This window comes from Peromyscus maniculatus, chromosome 12, assembly GCF_049852395.1.
Source record: "Peromyscus maniculatus bairdii isolate BWxNUB_F1_BW_parent chromosome 12, HU_Pman_BW_mat_3.1, whole genome shotgun sequence".
In the NCBI taxonomy this organism is placed as follows: Eukaryota; Metazoa; Chordata; class Mammalia; order Rodentia; family Cricetidae; genus Peromyscus; species Peromyscus maniculatus.
In genome coordinates, this window is record NC_134863.1 from 41,388,344 (window position 1) to 41,413,932 (window position 25,589).

Genomic DNA, 25,589 nt, shown 5'->3' on the forward strand with positions numbered 1-25,589 from the left:
GGAAGTTTTTAATGACATTCTAGGGATGAACAATATTATTATTTGTAATATAATCTTTCTAGATGAGAATTATTTGTATAATAAAGTTTTGAGGTCGTCTGAGGAGCATAGTAATGTTACTATTGACAATAACTCTCTCTCTCTCTCTCTCTCTCTGTGTGTGTGTGTGTGTGTGTGTGTGTGTGTTAGATGGTTTTGAGTCTACTGTGCTGCATGAGTTAATGTCTCTAACTTCAATAATGTTGTCAAGTCTAGTGGTAGAGACACGTAAGTTATAGAAACTGTTTGGGAAGGGCAAGAACTTCTTTAAGAGCAGATAGAGGGGGGTCAGGGAGCATTACATCCTTCTGCTGAGCAGTCTTGGTATTCTGTGTGCTTCCCTTAATTTCAGAGTTCACCACAGTGGTGGAATCATTCCAAGCAGAGGGGATGAGTAATGCAAGAGTGTAAGGAGAGAAGGGTAGAGGACAAACTGAGACAACGCTTTGATTAACTGGCCATGATAAGGAGCCTGCCCTTTGTTTTGTACCAGAACCAGAGAAGACAGCTAGTGAAATTATATAAAACCCACAGAAATTTATTTAGTGCAATACATCCAGAAAAAGTTTAGTATGGGGGATTCAGTACAAAGAGCTGCCAAGGTTTCTGACTTTAGCAAGTGAATCACTAACAGAGTGGAGTTGAGGTGGGGTGGGATAATAAGCTTTGAGAGAGAGTAAATGCGGTGAATACAGTATCTGTGTCTCTCTTTATATTTAACCAAAGTTCTGTGTGAATGCATCTGGCAAGTATTTGTATTAATCTTAGGTATCTTGTGGGTTAACCTCCCCACTGCTCACAGACAGTGAAATGCATTCCCTTGCTTTTATTGGGAAACATCTGTCTTGTCTTGCTGCCCTTTCACTGTTGACTTGTTCTGCAGGCTTTCGTGTCCCTTGAATAATGTCACGCTCTTGGTGGATAGTTTCATAATGAAAACACACACATAGGGCTGTTTGTCATAAAGATAATACCATTCTCTTCCAGAGAGCATAATCACACAGAAGTGGGCCTGGCTGAAAATGAGACAAGTATGTCTTGTCAGTTGCAACTCTGATGGGATTTCAGTACTTTCTAACTGATTTAAAGTATAAGGGTCAAGAGCAAACTGCATATCCTTGAGGAAGACACAGACAGCATTGGAGCAGACATGGCATGCAGGACAGTGTTGGGAAGAGCCAACACGTAGGTGACTACTAACATGTATTTTTGACTGGCACAACGATCTGTCAGATTAGCTGTTAGTATAATAATCTTGACTTCTATTTCACATATAGTCTTAAAATCAAAATGTTTATAGGTCTGTGAGCGCAAATGTTGACATCTTAGTTTGCTTTTTATTGATGTGATGAAGACTATGACCAAAACAGCTTGGGAAAGAAAAGGTTTATGTGGCTTACACTTCCAAGTCACAGTCTATCATTAAGAATAGTCAGGACAGGAACTCAAAACAGGAACCTGGAGGCAGGAACTGAAACAGAAGCATAGAGGAGTGAGGAATGGTGCTACTGAGTCTCCAGGCTTGCATTCTGCTACGTTTTCATACCTCCTAGGACCAATGCCCACAGTGAGCTGGGTCCTCCCATATCAACCATTAATCAAGAAAATGCCCCCACAGACTTACTTGCCTGCAGGGTAGTTTGATGGAGGCATTTTCTAAGTCAAGGTCTCCTCTTTCCCAGATGACCCTAATTTGTATAGATTTGACAGAAAACTAACCAATACAGTTGATAAGGTTAGGGACTAGATTTTTCGATGTTTTAAAGTTTCCTGTCTTAGAAGAACTATAAAAGTCAGGAAGAGCCTTGGAGCATCTTTATAGCATCTCTTGTTTGTGTTACTCCATGTCAGTGTAGACCTAATGGCCACTCCATACCCACAGAAATAACCTTCTATTTGTATGTTCATATTTTCAGCTTCCTTTCTTCCTGTTGTTTCAAACACTAACAGTAAGTAAGAATTTTAGAGGCCATTCATTCATGATTAACATTAAGCATGCTCTCCAAGTCACTTTGTATTAACCCTAGCTTTTTATGTCAATTATGTGTGTGTGTGTGTGTGTGTGTGTGTGTGTGTGTGTGTGTGTGTGTGTGTGTTTTAATGTCTCTAAAAAAATCCTTGAATAAGGTCCAAATATTTTGTGTTGTCATTTAAAGGTCTCCGAGGTCTGGCTGTAAATTTCATTATCAGCTCCCTTTCTTTCTTCACAGCCATTGTGTTCTTTGTTCACAACATCAGGGAGGCTGATTGGGAGGTGTTAAAGCAGCAGCAAGACTCTGAGGTGAATAAATGACTGAGTTCTCATTTATCATTCATCCCATTCTTTTTTACAGAAGAAACATGCAGTCGGAATTACTCTTTTGCAGTGCTTATTTTCTTCTTAAAATTATTCTTGGTAATGAGAAGTTCTGGGTGGGCTTAATATCATATTTATTTTTAAGCCATTTTAATGTATTAGATTATGAATACTTTCATCAAAAAAAAACCCTGATGTTTCTTTTGACTCACAGTTTCTGAGGTTTTAATTCATGAACGTTTGGTCCTATCTCTCTGGACCTGTGGTAGCATAGTTTGCCATGGCAAAAGCATGTGGTGGATGAAGGATGTTCACCTCCTCACAGCCAGGAAGCCAAGGCAGACACAAGAAGGGGCTCCAGTTAAAATATCTCCTTCTATGATGGCTAGTTTTATGCCAATGTGACACAGCTATATAGTCTTCTGAGAGGAGGAAACTGCAATTGAGAAAATGCTTCCATAAGACTTGGCAGGTCTGTAGGGCATTTTCTTAATTAGTGATTGATGGGGGGTATCCCATTGTGGGTGGGCTTCCCCTGGGCTAGTGGTCCTAGCTCTATAAGAAAGCAGGCTGAACAAGCCAGGAGGAGCAAGCCAGTAAGCAGGGCTCCTCCACAGCCAGTGCATCAGCTCCTGCCTCCAGGTTACAACCTAGTTTGAGTTCCTGCCCTGACTTCCCTCGATGGACTGTGACTCAGGATATGTTAGCCAATTAAACTCTTCTCCCCAAGTTGCTTTTGGTCATAGTGCTTCATTACAGCCATAGTCACCCTGACTAGGACACCTTCAAAGGCATATCCCCCAAGTCCTAATTTGTGTCCACTAGATCCACCTCTTAAAGGTTTTACCATCTTCAAACAACACCTTGGGTTGGAGACTCAACCCCCAATACATGAATATGAATTGAAGAGGGGGACATTCAATATCCAAACTGTAGTACCTGGATTCTGGACTCACAGTATGTACTTAGTAACCAACTGGTCCTTAGATTCATTAACTAATAAAGCTATAAAAAGACCTTGGAAGAGTGCTATGGTCTGAACAGTTGTCCCTTAAGAGCTCATGCTAAAACTTTAATTGCCATCATAATATTGAGAAGAGAGACCTCCAAAAGGTGATTAGGCTTCGAGGCCTCTACCCTCAAGGATGGAGTTGGTACTAAGCTCAGCCTCGTCTTGTGCTCTCCGACCCTCAGGTCTTCTTCGGTGTATTGATGTAACAAGAAGGCTCTCACCAAGTGACCTTGGACTCCGCAGTCTCCAGGCTGTGAGAAACGGTTTTCTGTTCATTATAATTTGCCCAGTTCCAGCTCCTATGCTATGGTAGCCCTGAAGCAGACTAAGACAAAGAGATCAGTGGGAGGAGTTCAAAATCTATAGAACGGGTTCTCTCCCATCACATATGATTCTCTCAAAAAGTAGTAAAAATCAATTTACAGCCAATTTTGGTATCACCATCCCAGTGATTAACAACTTTGACCATTGAAACTGTGCCCAAACTAATCTAATCATTTTAATTATCTCTGGATATTCAAAACTATCTTGCAAGGCCCATATCTGTTTTGGGAAATGATCATGCTTGGGATTGGAGAGATGGTTCAGTGGTTAAGGGCACTGACTGCTCTTTCAGAAGATCCGGGTTCCATTCTCAGCACCTACATGGTAGCTGACAGCCATCTGGAACTCCAGTTCCAGGGAATCAGATCACTTCTTCTGGCTTCCCTGGGCACCAAGCATTTACATGGTACATAGACACACAAGCAGGCACGAACCCCACACACTTTTTTTTTTTTTTTTTTTTTTTTTTGGTTTTTTGAGACAGGGTTTCTCTGTGTAGCTTTGCGCCTTTCCTGGAACTCGCTTTGGAGACCAGGCTGGCTTTGAACTCACCGAGACCCACCTGCCTCTGCCTCCCGAGTGCTGGGATTAAAGGCGTTTGCCACCACCGCCCGGCACCCCCCCCCCCCCACATTTTAATGAGCATGGTAAAGCTTTTTAAAAAATCTTTCATTTATTAAGAAACTGGACTGGGATTTAAATGCTGTTGTGATTGATCCCAAAGATATACCTATGAGGCTATCTGTCTAAATTCTTTATATTGAGAAATATTTTTAACTCTATGTTTTGTGTGACATTAAATGCCAATGCAATCTTCACAATACACCCGAACAACACCAAGAAGTCTTTCTGCCCTTCCTAGGGATGTGATGGTTTCATTTTTTTTTAAAGCAAAACAGTGCCCGTGGCAAACTTTTATGTCTTAGAATTAAAGTTGACCCTGATCAACATTGTCTATAGAAACTGGACTTATAAGGAGAGAAAGTGTGTTACAATCCAGAATCTAACAGGGAAAGTGAATCGGAGAGTTGCTAAGGGTGCTGCTTGACTTCAGCATAAAGACGGGTATATTCGGAGGAATAGGAGGTTCTGGCATTGCCTGCTTTGTGCTTCCTCATTAACCCGGTTTTCCCTGCCTCCTCTATCTCCAGTCATCCCTGGGATGTGCTAATTGTAATGTGTCTGGGATCAATGAGAGGTAAACCACACAGGTACAAAACAAATTAACTGTAAAAGCACCAATTATATTTCATAACATCCCCAGACTTGGTCGTCCTGCTTTTCTTTTTAAAAGGAAATATGGTAAAGCTAATGAACTTTTTGTTGTATAACTACGAAGTTGGCGTTCACTACTGTTTAGATGAGATGCTGCCACTTTTCCTTTCTGTCTCCCCAATTAACAGGTCAGTTAGGGGTGTATGTCTCAGGTCTTTCTTGTCTGTCTCCTTTTGTGCCTGTCCTCAGTCTGTGAGATTTTCTGCTCCCCCATTTCACCTCTTCTTTCAGCATCTCACAGTAGTAATAGCAAATGAATGGAAATTGCTCACGGTTTGGTGGTAATTGATATGTTCAAATTCCTTACTATTTTCGTCTAATTTAATGACTTGTGGAAGGTAGACTGATGATATTTTCATTTCTGCTTTTCAGATGAGGAGTTGGGTCTTCTTTTATAATGTAAGGAAAATAGCATCTCAGTTCTACAATCACAGCTATGAAAAGACAGCATTAAGTTGGGAGCCAGCCTACAGGTAGGGCATCAGGAATACAAATCCCAGCTATGACACTCTGTGACTGCATATTATTGAGCAAATGATTTATCTACACTTCAATTTCTTATTCTAAAGAGGTAAGTGGTGATATTTACACCTCTCTCAATGGGGTGTTAGTAACTATTTAATCTCCAGGTGGTCATTACTACAATTACTTATTATTATTCTCATATTTATTCATTCATTCATTCAGCAAATAGAATTGAGTGTCCACTATGTTCTAGACATTTTCAGTAAGCTAGCCACAAGCATGGGGTATACATAACTAAATATCCATGGTCAGTCAAATACCTGAGTGTACCATGAGAACCTGAGGGCACTCAAATGTCAGTCAGTCAAGACTTTGATGAGGAGCTAACTGGGAATCTGTGGGAAGGCAGGAGGAGGAAGAAAGCCTGCATTAGAAACCAAACAAGGAAGTGTTTCAAGACGGTGATGGTGCCCAACTGCTCAAGTGCCCCTGAGAGTGAGAGTCAATGAGATCTTTGCAAATGAGATTTATCTTGGCATAGTGGACATCAAGTCTTTGAAAAGAGCATTTCTTGTGAAAGATGAGAAGACAGAAAGCAACTGCTTAGAACACAGAAAATTTCAGGATAAATTTCCCCTGTAATGCACCTGATCTAAAAAATAAAGGAATAACCATCTCTTGGTAATGGGGCTGACTGGTACCCACACTACTGCAATATACCTATTCACCTTCAACCCCCATATTAGAATACATGGAAACATGTACTTTGAACTAGCCTGCTCATTGCTGGTTGTCGTCAGTACTTACGGCCCAACCAGCATTTGTCATTGTAGCCTACTGACGTAGTACCTAGCATTTTGTGATGACTGAAAAGCGGCTATTGATGTTCTGACAGTTTGGTCAGTGTTTTAAGAGAGCCCCTCCATTTTCAGGGAGTAAGATGTCACCATTTTCAGACTTGCTTTAACACAATACATTTTTTTTTTCATGCAGAGCAAGACATGGACATCTTACCTTTTTTTTTTTTTTTGGTTTTTCGAGACAGGGTTTCTCTGTGTAGCTTTGCGCCTTTTCCTGGAACTCACTTGGTAGCCCAGGCTGGCCTCGAACTCACAGAGATCCGCCTGCCTCTGCCTCCTGAGTGCTGGGATTAAAGGCGTGCGCCACCACCGCCCGGCGACATCTTACCTTTTAAAACTGGCTTAATTTATTTCTTACACTTGATCTTAGGCAAAAGGCCGAGAAGCGATTATTTTATTTCTTGAAAGTAATCAGGACTCAAGGAAAGTTCAGATCACTTGCTGATGTGAGATTTTTGTTCTCCAACATTAAAGTGTGCGATCAGTTCTGGAATTTAATTCCTTGTTTGGGGAGAAGGATGAGAGGTCAGAAGTGATGGTTATGTGAGTTTTGCTTTGAAGTTTAAAGTCAAGGGGGCTGGGTTGTCTTTGAAGGAGACTCATTCTCACATTTGGCTCAAGGACACAAGGAAAGCACATGCTATAGAATTTGTAAATGATACCTCAGCCTGGACAAGTTCATCAGACTTATAAGCTAAAGAAAACACACTCTAAAATGATTTTTAACACTAAAGGGTCTAAAAACTATTTATTTTTAGTTTGTGTGAGGGAGTTACATGCCACAATGCACATGTAGATGCCAGAGGCCAACTCGTGGGAGTCAATTCTCTTCTGCCATGGACTGAACTCAGGTTTCCAGTTTTGGCAATAGGTTCCTTTACCCACTGATACATTCTGCTAGCCCCTTAACACTTCTAAAGAAGATTTCAAAAATTACTTCAAACAAAAATGACTTATAAAAACATACTAAAGTCCATGATGACAACATATAAACATCTGATATTTTTCTGTAGTGTTTTCTTGCTTCAACTTCTTTCTTCTTTATAAGCATGATAAAGTCTATTATCTTAATTTTAGGAAAATAATTCAATGAAGATTTATAAAACTAGGGTTTTTCAATATTTAAATAAATGTGTTTTGTAAGTAAATGAAACAGGACATTGTTTTTCAATAAAATCTTTATGTACAAATATACAAATTACTTTACTGCTTACAAACACAAATCTATTCATTTGAAAAGAAAAGTGTGCTATCTGTTCATTATTTTGATTTATAAAGACATAGCTTTCAAAATGAGTACTTGCAAGATTTTTCTGTGGAAAGGTCATTATATGAGAATAGTTTTTGTAGTGTTCTGAGTTGTGTTCATCTGCTTTTCATTCAGGATGAGTTACCTGTCTCAAGTGGATGGACCATGAGCAGCTTAGGTCATCACTTCATAGTTTGAGACAGATAATGTTCAGTATTCAATTTGTACAACATTTACACAGAGCCTTTATTTGGAGAGCCTACAAGCACTTGCCTGTCACCAAGTATATTTGCCATGTGTCCACAGGGTGAGAGCTATGAAGCTATTCTTTCAAGTCCAAGCTATTCACCAAACAGAAATTACAGCCATCACGTTTAAAGGCATGTGAGTATACAGTAAAGGGAACAGGGCCTCCAGTTCACATATCCTGCCATTCTTCATGTAGACAGCCCTGGAGGATAGTCATTTTTAAAATATAGGTAGCTCAATAGAGGATATGAGGAACAGATCATTTGCCTCTTGCTGCTCACATTTGCTAAGACTCTTATGAAGATTTTCCCTGGGCACATGAATCAGTTTAATAATGATTGCTGCCAGTTGGTGGCTAGACATCAGCATGCCAGCCTACTCAACAGCGTTGCCATCTGCTATTTAGACTCACAGTGTGTTGCTGCCATGCACCACCTCATTAAGAACGGGACCCTTGTGAGCCATAGACAGTAGCTTATTCAAGTGAGCTGAAGCAAAAGCCTCCCCAAGCCAAATCTGTAGAGGCTGCATGCATCTCCTCCTCCTTGGAAATTGCTCTATGCTGATCATGCAGTCTGATGGCTCATTGTCACTGATTATCTAGGGGTCCGTTTTTCAATCTATCCTCTCAAGGTAGCACTGAAATACAAATATGGTTATGCAAAATGTTTATGCCAAGCTTTTTTTTTTTTGGTGATAGAGTCAAATCCAAAAATTGATACCAGCCACCATATTACTAAACACAAACATATCAACAAGTCTATTGTGATCCACTCTTCTTTTTTAGATATTTCAAATTTGTCATTTTCTTTTGAATTTTTTTTTGGGAATTCTGTGGTGTGGCTTTTATTTCTTGGAAACAGATTTTCAAAGGCTTTCATAGTACTTTCCCCTTTCCTTACTAAATACATCCAAAGGCAGCTGTGAATACAAAATATTTATAATTGTCTGACAAAAATGAGTGTACTTTCTCAATTCTCACATCTGTACTTAGCAGCAGCCAGATGTGCTTCTTAAACTTGGTGCCTGTTAGATCCTCTTTGTTTTCTTTCCTGGGCAAATTGAATCTGAAAGTGTGTTTGTTGGGGGCAGGTCTGAGCCTCTGTGTTCTGCAGGATTCAGCTCTCGAGACTCTCAAACACAGTGGACACCGTGGCTGTTTATTAAGAAGGATGCTTTGGACGAGCATTTGTAGAGAAGAGAAAGGCAGAGCAAGCTGGGCTGCCATACAGGCTCAACAACAGCCTCTGCCAGCACCGCAGAGAACTCTGGAGATGAGCCAGGGAACAACTTTGCATCCCTGCAGTGATCAGTCACTGATGTGTGTCATCCTGTGAAGGAGTGTGACATTAGATGAAGTGCTTATGAGGCAAGTCCAGAAGAGACCTGATGGCAGAGGAGACCCGACAGCTGTAGGCTGCTTGTTAACAGTCCACACAGCAAATGGGAGCGAGTCCTTCTCTGAAGGGAGACCAGGGCCACACATGGCTATGCTTCTGCACACACCACATCCTCTCCTTTGGAAAGGCGCCCCAATTATCTGCACAAGAATGACTCCGAGAGCCACGCACTAAAGAAGGCTTCCAACCTTGTTCCTCTGCTAGCATCGGTTCTTTGGCTATGAACTAGTGGCGTACATAACATAATCCCGTAAGTATCACCCTAACTGTACAGGGCCTGGCAGGATGTGTAAAACAAACAAACAAAAACAAGACAAAGCAAAATATAACTGCACGCGGGTGGTTTGCTCTGGGCTCATTTGTCCTTCGACAGCAGGCTATTTTTGTCCTGCCCGAAACTCTGCTGTCCTTAATTAACTAAGTAACACACTCAGGTGTGTGGAAGTCTGGTTTTATTTTTTTTTTCCAAACTTGAACACAATTCTTACATTCTCTCTATGGTATGCATATGAAAACACACGCGTGTGTGCGTGCATATGTGCGCACACAAACACCACATACCCTTTATTTTCGAGACGAATACAGGAATTTCATTTTAAAATAGTTAACACAGCATTTTCTCTCAGTTTGTTGGAGATAGTATAACAGAACACCCACTATATATTGGGTAGATTATAAATAACAGAAAGGTCTCATACTTCTGGAGGCTAGAAAATTCAAGATCAAGGTGCTGGCAGAGTCTGAGGTGAGAACTCACTTAATTGCTCATGGCAGCTGTCTGTTGTCACTTGGCTGAAAGGGGAATGAGCTCCCCTGAGCTTCATCTGTAAGGGAATATATTCTGTTCACTTCCTGAAGTCCTAACCTCCTAATACCACCACCTTTGGAAGTAGGCTCTCAACATATGAATTTCCTGGGGGCATTCTAAGTCCATAGCACTGCCTCTCCACTCAGAGTTGTACCCAAGCTCTAGAGGGTTCGGTGATATCATAGCATTTGATTCTGCATTGATGTCTATCTGTGTCTGGCTTCAAGCAAGATGAATACTGTCCTTTCTGATAATCACTGACATGCATCCTGATGTTGGTATCTGATGAAATCTAAAGCATTTTCAGAGTTCACACTGTATTTCTGCAGAGTCCTTCGGGTCTGTGGGCTGTTAGGACTATTTTTCTAATGTTCCTAATTGCACCAGAAAGAGATTTTCTTGGCCACCTGACACCGTAGTGACTGTATGGCAGTGTGGGATCCCTATACTCAGGCACATGCAAATTCAATAATATTGTACCCAGACGAACTCTATGCAACATCATATCTCAGGGTAACAAGACAGGGCATCAGGAACTACTAGTCTTTCCACTTTTAAATCATGTGCATTCTTTCTGGGGGTTTTCCAGACTGTGATTTGGAATGTGGAATTCTTTAGAAACTTTATCAGCAATAAACTCTACTGCTTGGAGATTACTCACTGATGATATATTTTTTTCAATCTCCTTCTTTGAGTGAGTTTCGAGGATGGAGGGTATGACATGGAGGGCTAGGCATTCCTCCAGTCTTAAGTTTGAAACCATGACTTTGGTCCTTGCAAAAGCAAAAGCCTCTAGGTTTCCATTTGCATGTTTCTTTGGGTGGGTCTTCTATGGTTTCATTCCTCTTCAACATCAAACTTACATTCTGGTTTAAGAGTAGAAATATGCCTGGGTGTGGGATGTGTACAGAGGTGAGAAATGAAGCATTTGTCTTCAGAGGAAATTTTATCCAGTGTTCCATTTCTGTATTTATTTCATTAGTCTAGTGGTCACTGTTGTACAAACAGTGAAGTACCCCAATGTCTGTATCTTAGTTGGGTTTTGATGGCCCTGAAGATATTCTTCATAACTATTTTGGCTGTCATGAATCGACTCACTTTCTAAATACATTTCAGGCAGTTTGTCAATTTCATCAAAATAAAAGGATCTCCTGAGAGTTTCATGGGGATCACACCGACAATAAATATTGAGTACATTCAACGTATTGATCTTTAAACCATCTAGTCTTCCATGACTCAACAGTGTATACCCCCACTCATTTGAGTGCATTAAGTAATTAAGTGTATTAAGTAATGCTTTTGTGTTTCTAGTGCAGAAAAGTTGTAAATCTTACAACTGGTTTATTCTTAGCTATTTGAAACTTGTTATTCTTAATAAATTTAAATATTTTAATTTGTTCAGTTGATCCAATGCAAGGGCATACAATTTTTGATATTTTGACATTAAGTTCAGTCATTCTCATAGCCTGTAGAACAGTTGGCTTTTCTACATGTACAGTGATGCGTGGTCGTGCCACATCTGCATGACAAGGACCATCCACAATTGTGGGAAAGATCCATGTTCTATTACTAAGTAGTTTGCTAACTGTAGGTTTCCTTAATAGATTGCTATCAACTTTCCTTCTGTTCCTAGTTTTCAGTTTGTATTGTTAATGCACGTTGATCTGTTTGCTTTGTAGCTACTGACACATGGTTTGTCTTCTTCCGTTACATGACGAATTGCATTAATTAATTTTCAAATGTTAAACCATTTCATGATGTACTGGTCTCTTTTTATATTGCAACTTCCATTTGACAATATTTGTTTAGTATCTGAGCATCGATGTTTGTGAGACTTAGTGGCTCCCCAACAGAAGCCTGGGTAGCTAAGTTCCATTACTTTCTCTTTGGAGGCATCTTGGGGGTTGTTTCTAGGAAAAAAAAAGATGAAGAGTGGGGTGAATCTCCTCGTTAACATAGTGGTGACAGACTTCACGTAAACAATGGGAATTCCTAGGAGGTGGCTATCCAGTTTAGGATTATGATAAAGTCTGCAACTATGAATTAGGAAGGATAGTGCCTATACAATTGTTGTATGAATGTTACAGTTATCCAAGTATATGGAGATATGTAGCCTAATAGGCTCTATGTCATGAAAGGTGATGAGATTTTTATCTTTACAGTGTAGCGCAATGGCTAATCCAAAGCAAGAAAGGTGGACCTTGAAATCCAGAAAGCGCTCAAGACTTGTCTTTGTTTGTACACAACTGATTGTAAATTTAAAATTAATAGGTTAACAAATTTATAATGAATAACATCTTATTTCTATGAGTTTTTCAGGTTGATTCTGGAATCTTATCTCTGAAATTGGGTCTATAATCCCCCCCCTCTTTTTTTTTTTTTTTTTTTTTTGATGATCTTTTGTCAGGTTTGGCTTCAAAAGTTCTGTTTATCTACAAGTGGGAAATATCTGTTTCCTCTATTAAGTTTTCCTATTCAGCTGACAAACCCTGCAAGTGTGGTACTATTTTCCTGCTAAATATTTAGATAAGTTTAACAATGAAATTGCATTGGCCCAAATAGTGCTTTGAGGAAAGCTGTGTATCTCCTCAATCTGTATATTGCGAACCAAAGGCCAGGTCTCAAAAGGTGAATGGTAAGGTGTGCACCTGCACCCATGGAATGTCTGTCTTCTTTCCCGACTGCTAAGAAGATGACTAGTTAAATTCTGCACAAAGTCAGTAGAGCTATGCTGGGTCTGACAAGGCAGGAAAAATACTCTGTCATGGAAGCTATGTAACACACCTGCAAAACCAGGTGAATATTCCTGGGAAGAAATTTTATCAATGCTTTTCTGAGGTGCTAGAATATAAGGGTAAAAATATAAGAATGTGTTTATTTAAGGGTATTTCAGGTACAAAGTGTTTATCATCTGGTGTGGTCTGTCTACCAAAACTCATGTGTGAAAAAACTTAATTGCCAACGTGATCATATTAACAGATGGTTATTCATGACTTCTAAGAAGGGCTACAGGGGAGCTATCTGGATCTCTCTTAGCCTTCCACTCTACCACATGGAGATAATGCATGATACCTCTGAAAGATGTGAGTTAGAAAGAAGCACATCCCTCATTAGACTTCAGACTTGCTGACATTTTTAATTTTGTATTCCCATCCTTAAGACCAGTGAGAAATAAATTTAGCCAGCCTCAAGATATTTTGTTACAGATGGAAAAGCGGACTAAGATATTACCTCAGGAGGAACACCAGGGAATGAAACAAATTCGCTGATGGAGTGGCTCTTAAAAGCCTGAAAAGAGAAAGGGCCCCTTCTGAGCTAAAGTCATCGTGTCCACATTGCTCTGGTAAATAGGGAAGATATAAAGAAACCGAGAGTAGAAAACCCAGGTGGCTTGCGCTGAGGCAAGGAGCAGAGGACACACGATTCACCAAAGCCACCAAGAACACTCCTCTGCCAGGGTACTAGCATCATGGAGATCAGTGGTGGTGCCTGTATTTAGACAGGGCAGAAGACGAGGCGGTCATGGAGCTAGGCTTGTTAATATCATTCAGGGTAATGGACCCTGAAGTCATAAAGGGCCCTGCAGGACTGGTGCTTAGCTACCAAAAGCCAAGAGGCCATAATTACTGTAACAACTGGTAAAATTGGAGGGGTGGTTAAGTGGGCTTGACTCACAGGGTTTTAGGGAGATGATTAATGGAAGGTAACACCCTTACAGGAAGGTATCAGACCTTACAGACGGATGAGCAAGTAGCAAGGATGCCCCTTAACTTCTATAACTAACTATGGCAAGAATGGAAAGACAAGATGTTGATGGTACACTGTGCCCGGTGAATCTTTACAATCTCTTGCTCCAGTTTCCAGACATGAAGAAAACGGTGAGGGCTGCCAAGGTGGGAAAAGTGACCCGGCCGTAACAAATAAAGACCGACCCTGTTATATATGTGCACATCGTGCATTAAGTTCTTATCCAAATGGACTTCTGGCCATTGATTAGGGTGACCATTCCAATTAGCCTAGGGTCTAAGTTGACTTTGGCACCTTTGTGGCTGTCTGGTCAAGGCATCATCAAGGAGCGGATGTGTGGAAGAAGGGATAAACTGTCTTGGGGTGAAACTGCACCACTTGGACCTCCTCCTTGAAGAGCGTTTAGTGGTCCTCGCTGCAGCTCTGAAGCCAGTTGTTTTCCTGCCAAGTCTACATTTCCCACAGGCTCATTCCATGAAAATGGTAACCAAGTAAGGCAGGTGTACTAACACAGGCTTATTCTTGTGAAGTAGAGGATGTCTCCACTGGGAAACTTTGGCTCATCAGCCAACCTTAAACTTGATTGGAATTGTGCTGTAGCACAACCATCTTGATAGTCTGTCTTTCTGTATCAGGGTTTCCCATAGAAACGGAACCAAAAGGATCCATCCATCCATCCACCCAGATATTTATGATAAACAATTGATTTATACCACCATACAGGCAAAGTCCCATGATCTGCTGCTACCTGGAGGCCAGAGACCCAAGTGCACTGATTGTGTCAGACCCAGCCCAGGTCTAAAGATGGATGCCTCACTTCAGTAGTCAGGTAAAGAAAGAACTCAACTTCCCATCTGTTTTGGCTTCATTCAAGCCTTCTATGTGTCAGACCCAGCCCAGGTCTAAAGATGGATGCCTCACTTCAGTAGTCAGGTGGAGAAAGAACTCAACTTCCCATCTGTTTGGGCTTCATTCAAGTACTCTATAGATTAGATGCCCAGCCATACTGAGGACCATAATATATTTGACTCACTTGTCAGCAAAAATGTTAATCTCTTCCAGAAACACCCTACGGACACACCCAGAAACGATGCTTCACCAAGCCTAGTCCAGTTGATAGGTATACCCAGTCATGCAAAGGGTGAGGTAGGTTGTAAGACCCAAACACTCCACCTCCACTGGCTTCCTCTCCTTTTCAGCTCTCACAGGCATTTCCCCAAATGAGAGCCTTGTAAATATAATCAAGTCTTTGTAAGTGCTTGTTGGGAGGGCTGGACTAACAAACTTGTACTTTGTTCTGGGAGGAATTTATATTGGATCGGTAGGATACTATTCAAGCTTGTTCTTAAGTTCCTTTTTGGGTGGAGTAGTTTTAATCTGGCCAGTTGAGCCCCACTGGTGTTGTGCATAATTTTTCAGGGAGCCTGTTCTCAGAGAGGACTGTCAGCTGTGGCTGGCTGGAAATGAACTGGTCCTAATCTCCGGCCAGCCTTGAGAAGTGGGAAGCTGAGTGCTGAACAAAAGGTCCACAACGATCTCTTTGTAGATTTCTGGAAGCTTCTGTCTGCCTATCTTCCCACCTCTTTGGTACTTTGTCATGAAAATTCATGCCACCCATTCAACTTCAGTATTTGTCTCAACTCAGCAAATTTGTGGGCGCAAACACCCAGAAAGCTACATACCAAAAAGCTAGAGCCTGAAGAGATGGCTGAGAGGTAAGGGTTCTTGTTGCTCTTGTAGAGGATTGAGGTTTGGTTCATAGCACCCACATGGGGTAGTTCATAACCACCTGTTAACTCCAGTTCCAGGGGATCTAACACCCCCCTTTGGATTCTGCGAGCACTCCATCCCAAGTTCACCTCTGGCTTTTTAAAACATTAACGATCTTTTCACAATATTTCTGCATAAACACATTTAGAGCTATATTTCCATTGAGCTTTTTTTTTTTTTTTTTTTTTTTTTAAGGCTGGGTATCATGTAGCCTAGATCAGCTTCTCTTGAATTCTTAATGTACACAAAGATGACCTTGAACTCCTGCCTCTGCTTCCCAAGTACTGGGATTACAAACATGTATCCCTATATTCAGGTCCCCTAAGCATTCAATTCCACACCAACTCATGGTATTTTGAAATCACAATTCATTTAAAAATATATTCTAATTTCTAATGTAATTTACTGACTCATTAGTCATTGGGGTTTTTGATCCATAAATCATAAACATTTGGAAGCCTTCAGCATCTTTATACACTTGATCTTCAGTTTTATTCATATTAAATATGGCTATTGAAACTTGGATTGTGACCCAGTGTTTGGGTGTATTATTTTACACTATGACTTGCTCACAGGCATATGACAATATTGTATACTCAGTAGAACTCAACACATACTGAGCTGAATGGCTCACAAGCTTTCTTATTACCATCTTATTAAGACCAGTTAATAAGAATGTTGAAGATTAGTAAGATGTGGATGACACACTATTTCTTGAGGAAAAATAGATAAATCATGCAGCCCCCCATATTCTGACAAATGTTAATGCTAACCCTTCATATGATGGGAATTATCCCAATGCTTTTCTCCTTGGGTTTCTACCAGTTTGTCTCCATTAGTCATGGTTTCTGTCCCTAGAGTCACAAAAATAGAAGACAGTATGTTAAGTCTATGACAATAATTTACCAAGTTCTCAGACACACAAGAAATAGTTTTCTTTTTTCAGCCTTCCCCACCCAAAACAATTCATGATTGTTCCTGAAACTGCATGAGAGAATATGGCAACCAACACCACTCCCTAGAGAGCCAACATTGCTGTGGGATGTTCTGTATGTCCTGTGGGAGCCTGTTCTCGGGTTGTGGCTTTACCCAGCAGGTCCGCATAGAGGATGATTAGGACCACGGGCCTGAGTGCAGGTGTCTGATATAATCTGCACTTGGCTGTGCTGTGGGATGGTCTGTATGTCAAGTTGCTCTGATTGGTCAATAAATAAAACAATGATTGGCCCGTGGCTAGGCAGGAAGTATAGGCGGGACTAACAGAGAGGAGAAATGAACAGGAAGGCAGAAGGAGTCATTGCCAGCTGCCACCCTGACAAGCAGCATGAAAAGATGCCGGTAAGCCATGAGCCACGTGGCAAGGTATAGATTTGTAGAAATGGATTAATTTAAGCTATAAGAACAGTTAACAAGAAGCCTGCCATGGCCATACAGTTTGTAAGCAATATAAGTCTCTGTGTTTACTTGGTTGGGTCTGAGTGGCTGTGAGACTGGCGGGTGAGAGAGATTTGTCCTGACTGTGGGCCAGGCAGGAAAACTCTAGCTACACAACATTTCAAGTACAATCCTTTTTTGTCCTTTCCTTTTTTAAAAAAAAAAAAAAATTATTTTTCACAACAGGGTTTCTCTGTGTGGCCCTGGTTGTCCTGGGACTCACGCTGTAGACCAGGAGGGCCTTGAACTCAGAGATCCACCTGCCTCTGTCTCATGAGTGCTGGGATTAAAAGCATTCGCTACCACCACCTGGCAAGAATAATTTCTTAATTTTCCAAATTCCACTGTTGTTTTCTCTTATAAATGAACATGATAAGGTTAAACCTGTTATAAACAAACACCTTCTAATATATTTAATCTTCCTTTTGCCCACCCTGTCTACATAAGGCGATTGAAGGAAGAAGTGGGAACAGGTTTATTCAGGCCTAAAAATGTATTGCGCAGGCTATGACAGGCCTCTTACTGCTCAGGCCTTTACAACTTTGGATTCAGGTTACAGTTCTGGAAAGTCGGACCCTGTTCTTTGTTAACAGTGCTTCAAGCATCATTCCAAGCATCCAGCTCCTAACCCAAGGCTTCTCTGATGCTGTGGTACCAAATCGAGGGATGGCAGAGTTGGCATCTCAAGGGAGCAATCCTCAACAGAGAGATGGCTGCTGACAGACAAATGCTTCTCTCTCTTGTCTATCAGAAAGACATTTGTGAGACAAAATTTATTAAGAATCGTGATATGCTCCTGCCTTACACCGCATTAACAACAGTGAACTCTTGACAATGCTACCTTGCTTTCGTTGGCTTTTCTTTGCTATGTGCCCAGATTCAACACCCCCCATCCCACCCCGTCCTTCCTCCCTGTTCTCTGCAATCACATCCCCAAGTAGAATGCATCTACCTTTTGTTTCAGGCACTACGTTCAAGACTAACCTAGATCAAAGCAGTAGGTGAGCAGGCTGCTGTTATTACATAATATCGGAATATAATTGGCTTGACTTTGTGCAAACTACAAAGCAATGCTCATTCGGTTGGCTGCATTGTTGGTGGCTTCCATCTTTGTCCTTTTTGAAAGCTCACAGTCCACTCTGAGCCTGACCGCCTAAAGAAAAACAGAAAGGTGGTACAGGTTAGCTTGTGACTGAATAGGCAATTTTCTTTGGGATGACGGCTCTGAGCACTTTTCCCGAGTAAGAAGGGTCCTTGGCAATTTGGATGGATACTCCAGGGTAATGTGGATGAGTCCTCATTCTAATTAATCAGGAAAAGCTCTCGGTTGCCCTGGAAACAAGCACACCACGTTCTGTTCTTAAGACTCCTTGGTAAAAGGCTACATCTTTCACTGCTATAATTTTTTTCTGTTAAGAAAATCGAACATAACTTTAAAAATGTCTGCTCACTGAAATACTTAGAGGGTTTTCTTCATTCATGAAAAGAATTACAGAAGGTCCACGGAGATACTAGTGAGCTACTAGGAATAAATTAAGACTGCCCATATGCTACCCCGGGGTAGAGGCGTTAACAATTCTATTTGTTGTTCTTATTGCTTAAACTCATGAGGTTCTAAGGACACTACAGAGAACAACACTGGTTACAACTGCTCCCTCATAAAAGTTCTAGTGGGACAGAAGATGAGAAAACCAATAAATTAGTACCTAAAGCATATTACATTTGAAATAAGAACTATAGACAGAAATAAACTATGGATGGCAGAATGGACAAAATTCTGTTCCTTCTCCAAAATGCTTCTATGTAAGTCCTCACCACCAGGGCCCCATAACTTGTGTACCTGGATATTGTATGTTTAAATATGTTCATGTGTCTGTGCGCTAGGTATATGGAGGTGCCCATGGAGGCAAGAAAAGTGTTAGATGCGCCCCCACCCAAGATGCAGTTACAAGAAGCTGTGAGCTGCTTGAGGTGGGCTTTGGGAACAGAACTTTGGTCCCGTGGAAGAGCTGCCAAGTGCTTCACTCCTGAGCCACCTCTCCAGCCCTGGAGGCGAGACTTAAGGAAATGATTTAAGTGAGGACCTCAGGGTGGCCCCTACTCTCCAATTCACATCCTTGCCAAGAGGAAGTCTGGACTCCAGATCCTGCACACAGGAACAAAGCCTCAGGAGAAGCCAAACTTACCAACACTTTGACCTTGAACTTTTAGCCCCCACAACCAACAAGTTTCACGTAAGCAGGCCATTTACTCTGTGTATTAGCTGTCAGGACCTAGCAAATTAATGCACACAGAAGAGAGAATATGCAAGATTTTTGTTTTGTTTCTTTCTTTTCTTTTCTCCCCCTCAGGCCTCACAGAGAAAATAAGATTTCAACAAAGACCCGAAGAAGAAAAAAAGTCAGCCAGAGGATATTTGGGGGAGGAGCATTCAGGAGAGGGAGGGAGACACAATTCCGGGAGCCCTGAGCTGGAGGGATGCCAGTGTGGTCTGAGACTTAAGCATTAAAAGATGAGCGAAGAAAGGGCATGAAGAGGAGGCAAAGGCAGCCTGTGTGAGCGAGGTTCTCAAGCTATGCTGGGCACTGAGGAAATGTTCTGAAGACCTGAGAAGACATTTTGTCCAGATTGGTGTGACAGCGTGAGCCTACGCTCAAGTACAGTCAACACACAACACAATTCTAATTCTACAAGGTACCTTTCCATTTAACTGTGTTACTTTTAAATGACTCTTAAAACAGATATAAAATATATAGCTCTCTAAATAGATATAAAACTACTAAGTTATTTATGAGAACAGTTAATTCCATTGATGGCAAACTTGGTTTCTGGATCAATTCTCTGTTATAAACAGGTAAACATTCTGGGAAAAAAATGTATTTAATAAAATTGAGAGTTCAGCAAATTATCTTCTCAATAGCTTTCCACTCCTTACTCTGTCTCCTTCCCTTCTGGGATTTTCATGTGTGTTAGGATGCCTAATACTATTTTATAAGTCACTGAAACTCCACCTATTAAAAACAACAACAAACAACGTTTTCCTCTATGTACTTTAAATTCAGACAAATTCTACTGACTGTTCACATTTAGTAAAGTACGTCTCGTGTGTCAACTCTACTGATAATCTCTGATGATTTCAGTTATTTGTCCAGTTAGGGTTTCCATCTCATCCTTTTTATGTCGGCTGTATTTCTCTTGAAATTCCCTATGTCTTTACCTATGAAATCAGCCCTTAGTAAGACTCCTTTAATATACTTGTCATGCTATTGACATTCCTTTTCTATTAACCCTAGCCTCTATACATCTGTTTTCCTTTGGTTTGTGATCAAGGTGATAGTGTAGAATAATTTGAGGAGATTAAGGAAGATTTAGGTCAACTGGATAATTAAATTTAAAAAAAACTTACACAAGACTCCAAAATTAATTTTAGGTAGTAGATCAAACACTCTCACACATAAGATGGTAATATAGGCAAATGTCCTTGTGAGCTTGTGGGCAAGAAATGATTATTTATAGGTTACTAAAAGTACTGACCTTGTGGAAAAAACTACATACATTAATTAAAAAAAATCTAACAATGAGATGGTTAAAATACAAAGTGTAGAAGAGAAAAATACATTTGTTTGTGAAACAACACAGCTGGAATTTGTAAGTGTGAAGTCAAGTGTAAATGACAGTCAATAGAAATAACTAAAGAGCCCTTTACTAAAGAGGATATGTAAGTGGCTCAATAATTTCCCAATAGACCCTTTCTGTTATCAGTCAGCAAAGATTTATAAATTAACACCATACAACCACTGAATGCTGGCAAAGGTGTGGGGTACTGAGGTCTTATCACATAAGGCGAGTGGGACTGTGAACTTGAAAAGCTCGTGCTGTAAATACAACTGAGCCACAGCACTGGCCATGTCTGAGCGATTCAACATGCAGGCATGTCTATCTAGAGGAATGTATCTACATAAAAACATACAAGACTAATATTTATTCATGTGAGTATTATTTGTAAGAATAAATGTACAGTATCACTATGGGAGATCAGGCACAAAACACTTCCTTACTCTTCAACCAGTAGAAAATGACGGCAATAGGCAAGATTATTGGTTGTTTGGGGCTGAAGGGGATAGGGAGCAACTTCAAAGGGTAATAAAGCAAAGGACATGGAGTTGCTTTTCAGGTGATGAAAGTGATCTAAAATTTGGTAATGGTTGCCCAAAGTGAATATAGTTTAAAAAAAAGTCACATACTTTAAATGGATGAATTGTATGGCATGAACTATATCTCATAAGTACCACTATTAATAAAATATTTTGAGTATATTAAAAAAAACTGGAGGCCATACAACATGAAAAATAAAGCAATATTTCAAAGACTCATTACATGGAACAACACGCATGAACTCAAATATATTATGGAACAAAAGGACCAGGTCTTATAGACTATTTGATGAATAACTATTATGACAGAAAAAAAAATGTCTAGAATACTTAAGGTTAAGGCAATGTCTATATTTAGGGAGAGTGTGCTATCTTTGCTACTGACTGGGATGAAGGATGCTTGTAACAGTTTATATTATCTAGATGTGGTTGCCAGAATATGTTTGTTTATGTACCGAACAGTATTTGTAATTGGTGTGCTATTTTCTGTGCTCTCTTTCAACACGTTAAATAGCTTTAAAAACTTAGCTGTTCAGTAAGTGGTCTTACCAAGTAAGCACTGGGGAAAAAAAAGGACTAAAAGAATACATAAATATTTTCAAGCTCTTTTAAATGTATTGGGATTATGTAGAATAATTTCAACATTCTTCTATACATTTTTCATTATTTTTCAAATGATCACACTGGATATATTATCACAATGGAGCAATTATCAAAACATAATAGTTTATCTTGTATTATTTTTACAGTAAGCTAATTTAACCAAAATGTAGAATTTTTGCTTCCCATGGGAAGCGACTGCTATTTCAGAATAAAAGACGAGACGGTGTGGCTACTGTTCCGAGGGGTTCCTGGTGGTCTTGACTGGCAGGAACTTACCAAGCAACCGGCCCTGGGAGGAGGAGCAACCAGGTGCGTGGGATTCCCGGGGCGGTGAGCAGAGCCTGAGCAAGTCAAGCCTGAGCATCCTTATAGAACCTGGGTCCTTTCTGCGAGCACCAGGGCAGCGGTGCAGGGCTCAGCGAGGCTCCCACAAAGTGAAGAATTAGCCTGCCATTGCAATCTGCAAGCGTGTAAGGCTCCCCCGAGGCCGTGAGTGGGTGTTTCCTCCTCTTCTACAAGGTTGTGAAAGACGAGTATGTGACAGATTTGGCTCTTCACGGGGGGGTGGGGGGGACGGACCCACAGAACTGGTGACTCTGTAATCGGCGACTCTCCAGACGGATCTTAAGGCATGTAAAGTTTTTACCTGGGCAGGCGAGGAACCGACGAGGAGCGGGAGGTGGCCGGATACCTCCTGCGATGCAGGATGCCCGATGCAGGATGCCGGGGAGGTGCAGGATGCTGGGACTCCGGGGGCGGAGTCCACTCGGTGTCAGGACGCAGCCCGGGTAGGACAGGAGGACGCTCGCAGCACTTCAGCCGATTTAGAGCAGCGGGAGCCGCTTCCCACTCGAGCGAGGTTCCTCGCGGGTCCGGGCAGCCAACGCGGAGCGGTCTTTCTTTTCTTCCGTTGCCGGGATCGACACCTTTCTGACCAGTCCGCTCCCCGCTTTGCAACTTTGGTAGTAGCGCGGCGTGGGCGCGGCTGGCTGCTCTGCGCATGCGGGATGCCGGTCCAGGCCCCGCCCACTGCTCAAGCTCCACCCACCGCTTAGCCCGGCGGGTTGCTGAGCAGTGGTTAAGAACCGGTCTCTCCTGGTGTTTGAGGGCGGAAGGACACACAGGATTATGAATTAGTTGTGGGCACTGCCTTCACTCCAGAAAATACCGCCCATACGGGACCAATGCAAACGGCAAGGTCCTGTGCTGCAACCTAGTTTCTCAGAATAAGCAATCTTTCTTCACCAGGGTTTCTCAACCACCCGCGGTGGTGGCTGTTTGCTTTGGGTGATCTTGGGGTGTGTCGATGCGCTGTAGTGAGTATTTTGCAGCATCCCTGGTTTCTAATCACTATATTCCGACATCAACCCCCACCCCCGGCGATTCTGACAAACAAAATGTCCCCGAAGTCTGCTAAGTATGTGCATGTACTTGGGACCTAGCAAAATTGCCCATATTGACTACTACCCCACAGGCTTAAAATACAGGGCACAGGAAATAGTTAGGAAAAAGTTAGTAACTTCAGTCTGATAGAGTTAATATGCTTTAATTCCCCCAATTGTTCCAAAATCATTCTTTTTTACTTTATTCTTTGTTGGTGCAATTTAATTCAAGGATTAAGTCGATCACATACTGCATTTAGATGTCAATTATCTTCAGTTTCCTTCGATTTAGGGCAGTTTCTCATCCTCTATTACTTGCTGTTTTCTTGCTATCGACCGGCGTGGGCGTTCTTCTAGAATACCCTTTACTCTGTATTTGATTGTCTCTGCATATTGATAAGACTGGTGGAAATTCTACCTAGATGATGATACATCCAATTTTTCTGTTTTCAAATGGCTAGCTGCCTATTCTAACAATAGTTCATTTTATAAAGTCCCTGTCCTTTCCTCCAGAGATGTGGGATACTACCTATGTAAATTTCTACATGGTAGTTAGGTCTGTATCTATGTTTTTTTCTTTTCCATATTGATTAGATATTGTCACATTCTAAATTTACCCTGTTTTAATTATAATCTGTACAAGCTATTGAAATGTCTGAAAGGGTTAGGCCAGCCTTATCGCTGCTTGCTTTTTATATTCTTGTTTTTTTTTTCATATAAACTATAGACTATAGCTTCATTAAAATACTTTTAAAGAAATTAACCATAATTTGATGTGTTGTCCTACCAGAGAAAGGGGATATTTTTCCTTTCACTTAAGACCCAGTTTTCTGCCATTCAGCAAGACTTTGCAGTGTTTTCCATATAGGATGCTTACATGTCTTGCTAATTTTATTCCTAGGATGATTCCTTTTATGTTTGTACTGTAAATAGGATCATCCCTGCAATTGTTTGTTGCCCCAAACAATGAACATAATGATTTCTATATGTAATTTTATATCTTGCTATTATATTTAATTGGTTATTGATTCACGAGGTTTTCATTGAAAGCATCTCTATTCTTTTCAGTAATTGCAGCCCTTGCTCACTGAGGCTCAAATTGCCCGTCCTTGATACTGTTACTTCCCGGACACAACTTTAAGTGCCTTGATGGTGTTCTTGCTTCCTGCCATGTCAGAGCTCTAGTCTCATTCAGCGTTCTGTACTGCACTGCTCCAGACCTGAACCCAACCCTTGCAGGGAGTTCTTCCGGCTTCCATGGCAAAGGGCGTCAGACGGAGAACGCAGTCTGTGTGCTTGAGCATGTACCTGGCTTGACATTGCTTTTTTACTCTTCCAGAAAAGATTTAGAAAAATATGTATTTTTTGGAGAAGAAAAGAAACCCATAAATTTGCGGTAATATTCAACTTCTAACGAAAGATTAAAGGATAACTATTTGATATTGCTACTCTTCTCTCTCATGTTGTAAATGATAAATTCTTTAATTTTATGATTATTTACCTTTCCCTACAATATTATAACTACTAATAAAATGCTAATGTAGTTAATATGTCAGGATTTGTTTTACATTGCTTAGTTAAAAATAAAATTAAAATACAAGCTGTGGAAAAAAACACTCTCATCTTTAAATGTATTCTTTTGAGTGAGCTATCTAACTTATTTATTTAAATTTCTAATTATTATTGGTATAGATATCTACATCTCTCATTTTCATTCTAAACATTATTCAGATTCTATTGTGTTTTTATTTTTGCTAGAAATTCTTAATATCAACTGACACCTCCTTTTGTCTAAGCTTTAATAGAAAAATTGAAAATGTCAAGGTCAGAGGTTCTTTATTACAGTTTGATGCTGTGATTTCCAGTTTTATCATACTGCTAATAGAGAATATTATTTTGTGTTATATTTCTTCATGCACTTTATCAAAGTAGGCCTAATTTGTCTATAAATGCAAATCCTAGGCAATTTTAATAAATAATTTTGTTAAATTTGGGCTGGATTAAAAGATTGTGCTATATACTGTTATTATTTATGTATTTCAATTTTTCATTAAATTAATTGTAATTCCTTCTATGTGAACATACTTGTTGGGTTATTGGCTATATACTTTTTCTTAAATATTTTATCACAAAACACAAATTGTGGGGAAATGAGACGTGCTTTGTTTAGGTGGTTTGGGGTCTGAATTGATTGATCACTTTATGATTAAAAAAGTCTCAGTTTCTTTTTTTTATAAGCCTTTTCTTGCTATAATTTTGCCTGTTATTTCTTCCATACATTTTGTTTTCTGAAGTTCTTATCATTCCTGAATTATTTTTAGCTTTACTGTTGTCTTTTATGTGTGGCAGAGATGGGGTTTTATTGGAATCAATCTGTGTTATCCTCTTCTCTAGAGGGGGAAGCCCATGATTGACTGACATATTCTGTCTCAGTTGTCTAATTTATAAATAACATTAATATGTGAAAGGTAATTTGGTGGCGATTAGTGTTGTTGAGAAAAGTGGACAAAGTTAGGAAACCT

General features: G+C 40.4%; 1 protein-coding gene and 1 long non-coding RNA gene across 13 annotated transcripts; one reads left to right on the forward strand and one right to left on the reverse strand.

Annotated features, from left to right (window-relative positions):
* Window positions 1-912: 912 nt before the first annotated feature.
* LOC121821738 (uncharacterized) lies at window positions 913-7,921 on the forward strand. Of its 2 annotated transcripts, none has more exons than XR_013043777.1 (3): window positions 913-1,224; window positions 5,319-5,517; window positions 7,827-7,921. It is a non-coding gene; the product is annotated as an uncharacterized LOC121821738 (long non-coding RNA). The 2 variants fall into 2 exon arrangements; XR_013043778.1 differs by lacking the exon at window positions 913-1,224 and adding an exon at window positions 3,249-3,600.
* On the reverse strand, window positions 6,991-25,296 carry LOC143268132 (uncharacterized). 11 transcript variants are annotated; one of them, XR_013043769.1, is made up of 4 exons: window positions 21,962-25,296; window positions 17,913-18,081; window positions 16,268-16,348; window positions 6,991-11,887 (listed from the first exon to the last, which is right to left on the reverse strand). XR_013043769.1 is itself a non-coding variant. In XM_076548975.1 (2 exons), the coding sequence occupies exons 1-2, from the start codon at window positions 22,685-22,687 to the stop codon at window positions 11,713-11,715; spliced, it is 531 nt and encodes a 176-aa protein (XP_076405090.1). In that variant the 5' UTR covers window positions 22,688-22,705; the 3' UTR covers window positions 6,991-11,712. The 11 variants fall into 11 exon arrangements, 2 of the variants coding, with proteins under 2 accessions (XP_076405090.1, XP_076405091.1); XR_013043765.1 differs by having other exon boundaries at window positions 22,332-22,705; XR_013043770.1 differs by lacking the exon at window positions 16,268-16,348.
* Between the last annotated feature and the right edge of the window lie 293 nt (window positions 25,297-25,589).

Coding starts and splice junctions, on each gene's coding strand:
- LOC143268132 (XM_076548975.1), bottom strand. CDS start 22,687: ATGCGCAGAGCAGCCAGCCGCGCCCACGCCGCGCTACTACCAAAGTTG. Junction 11,888..22,331: donor TCGGTTCCTCGCCTGCCCAG/GTAAAAACTTTA, acceptor TTTTTTTCCTAG/AAACAACCCCCAAGATGCCT.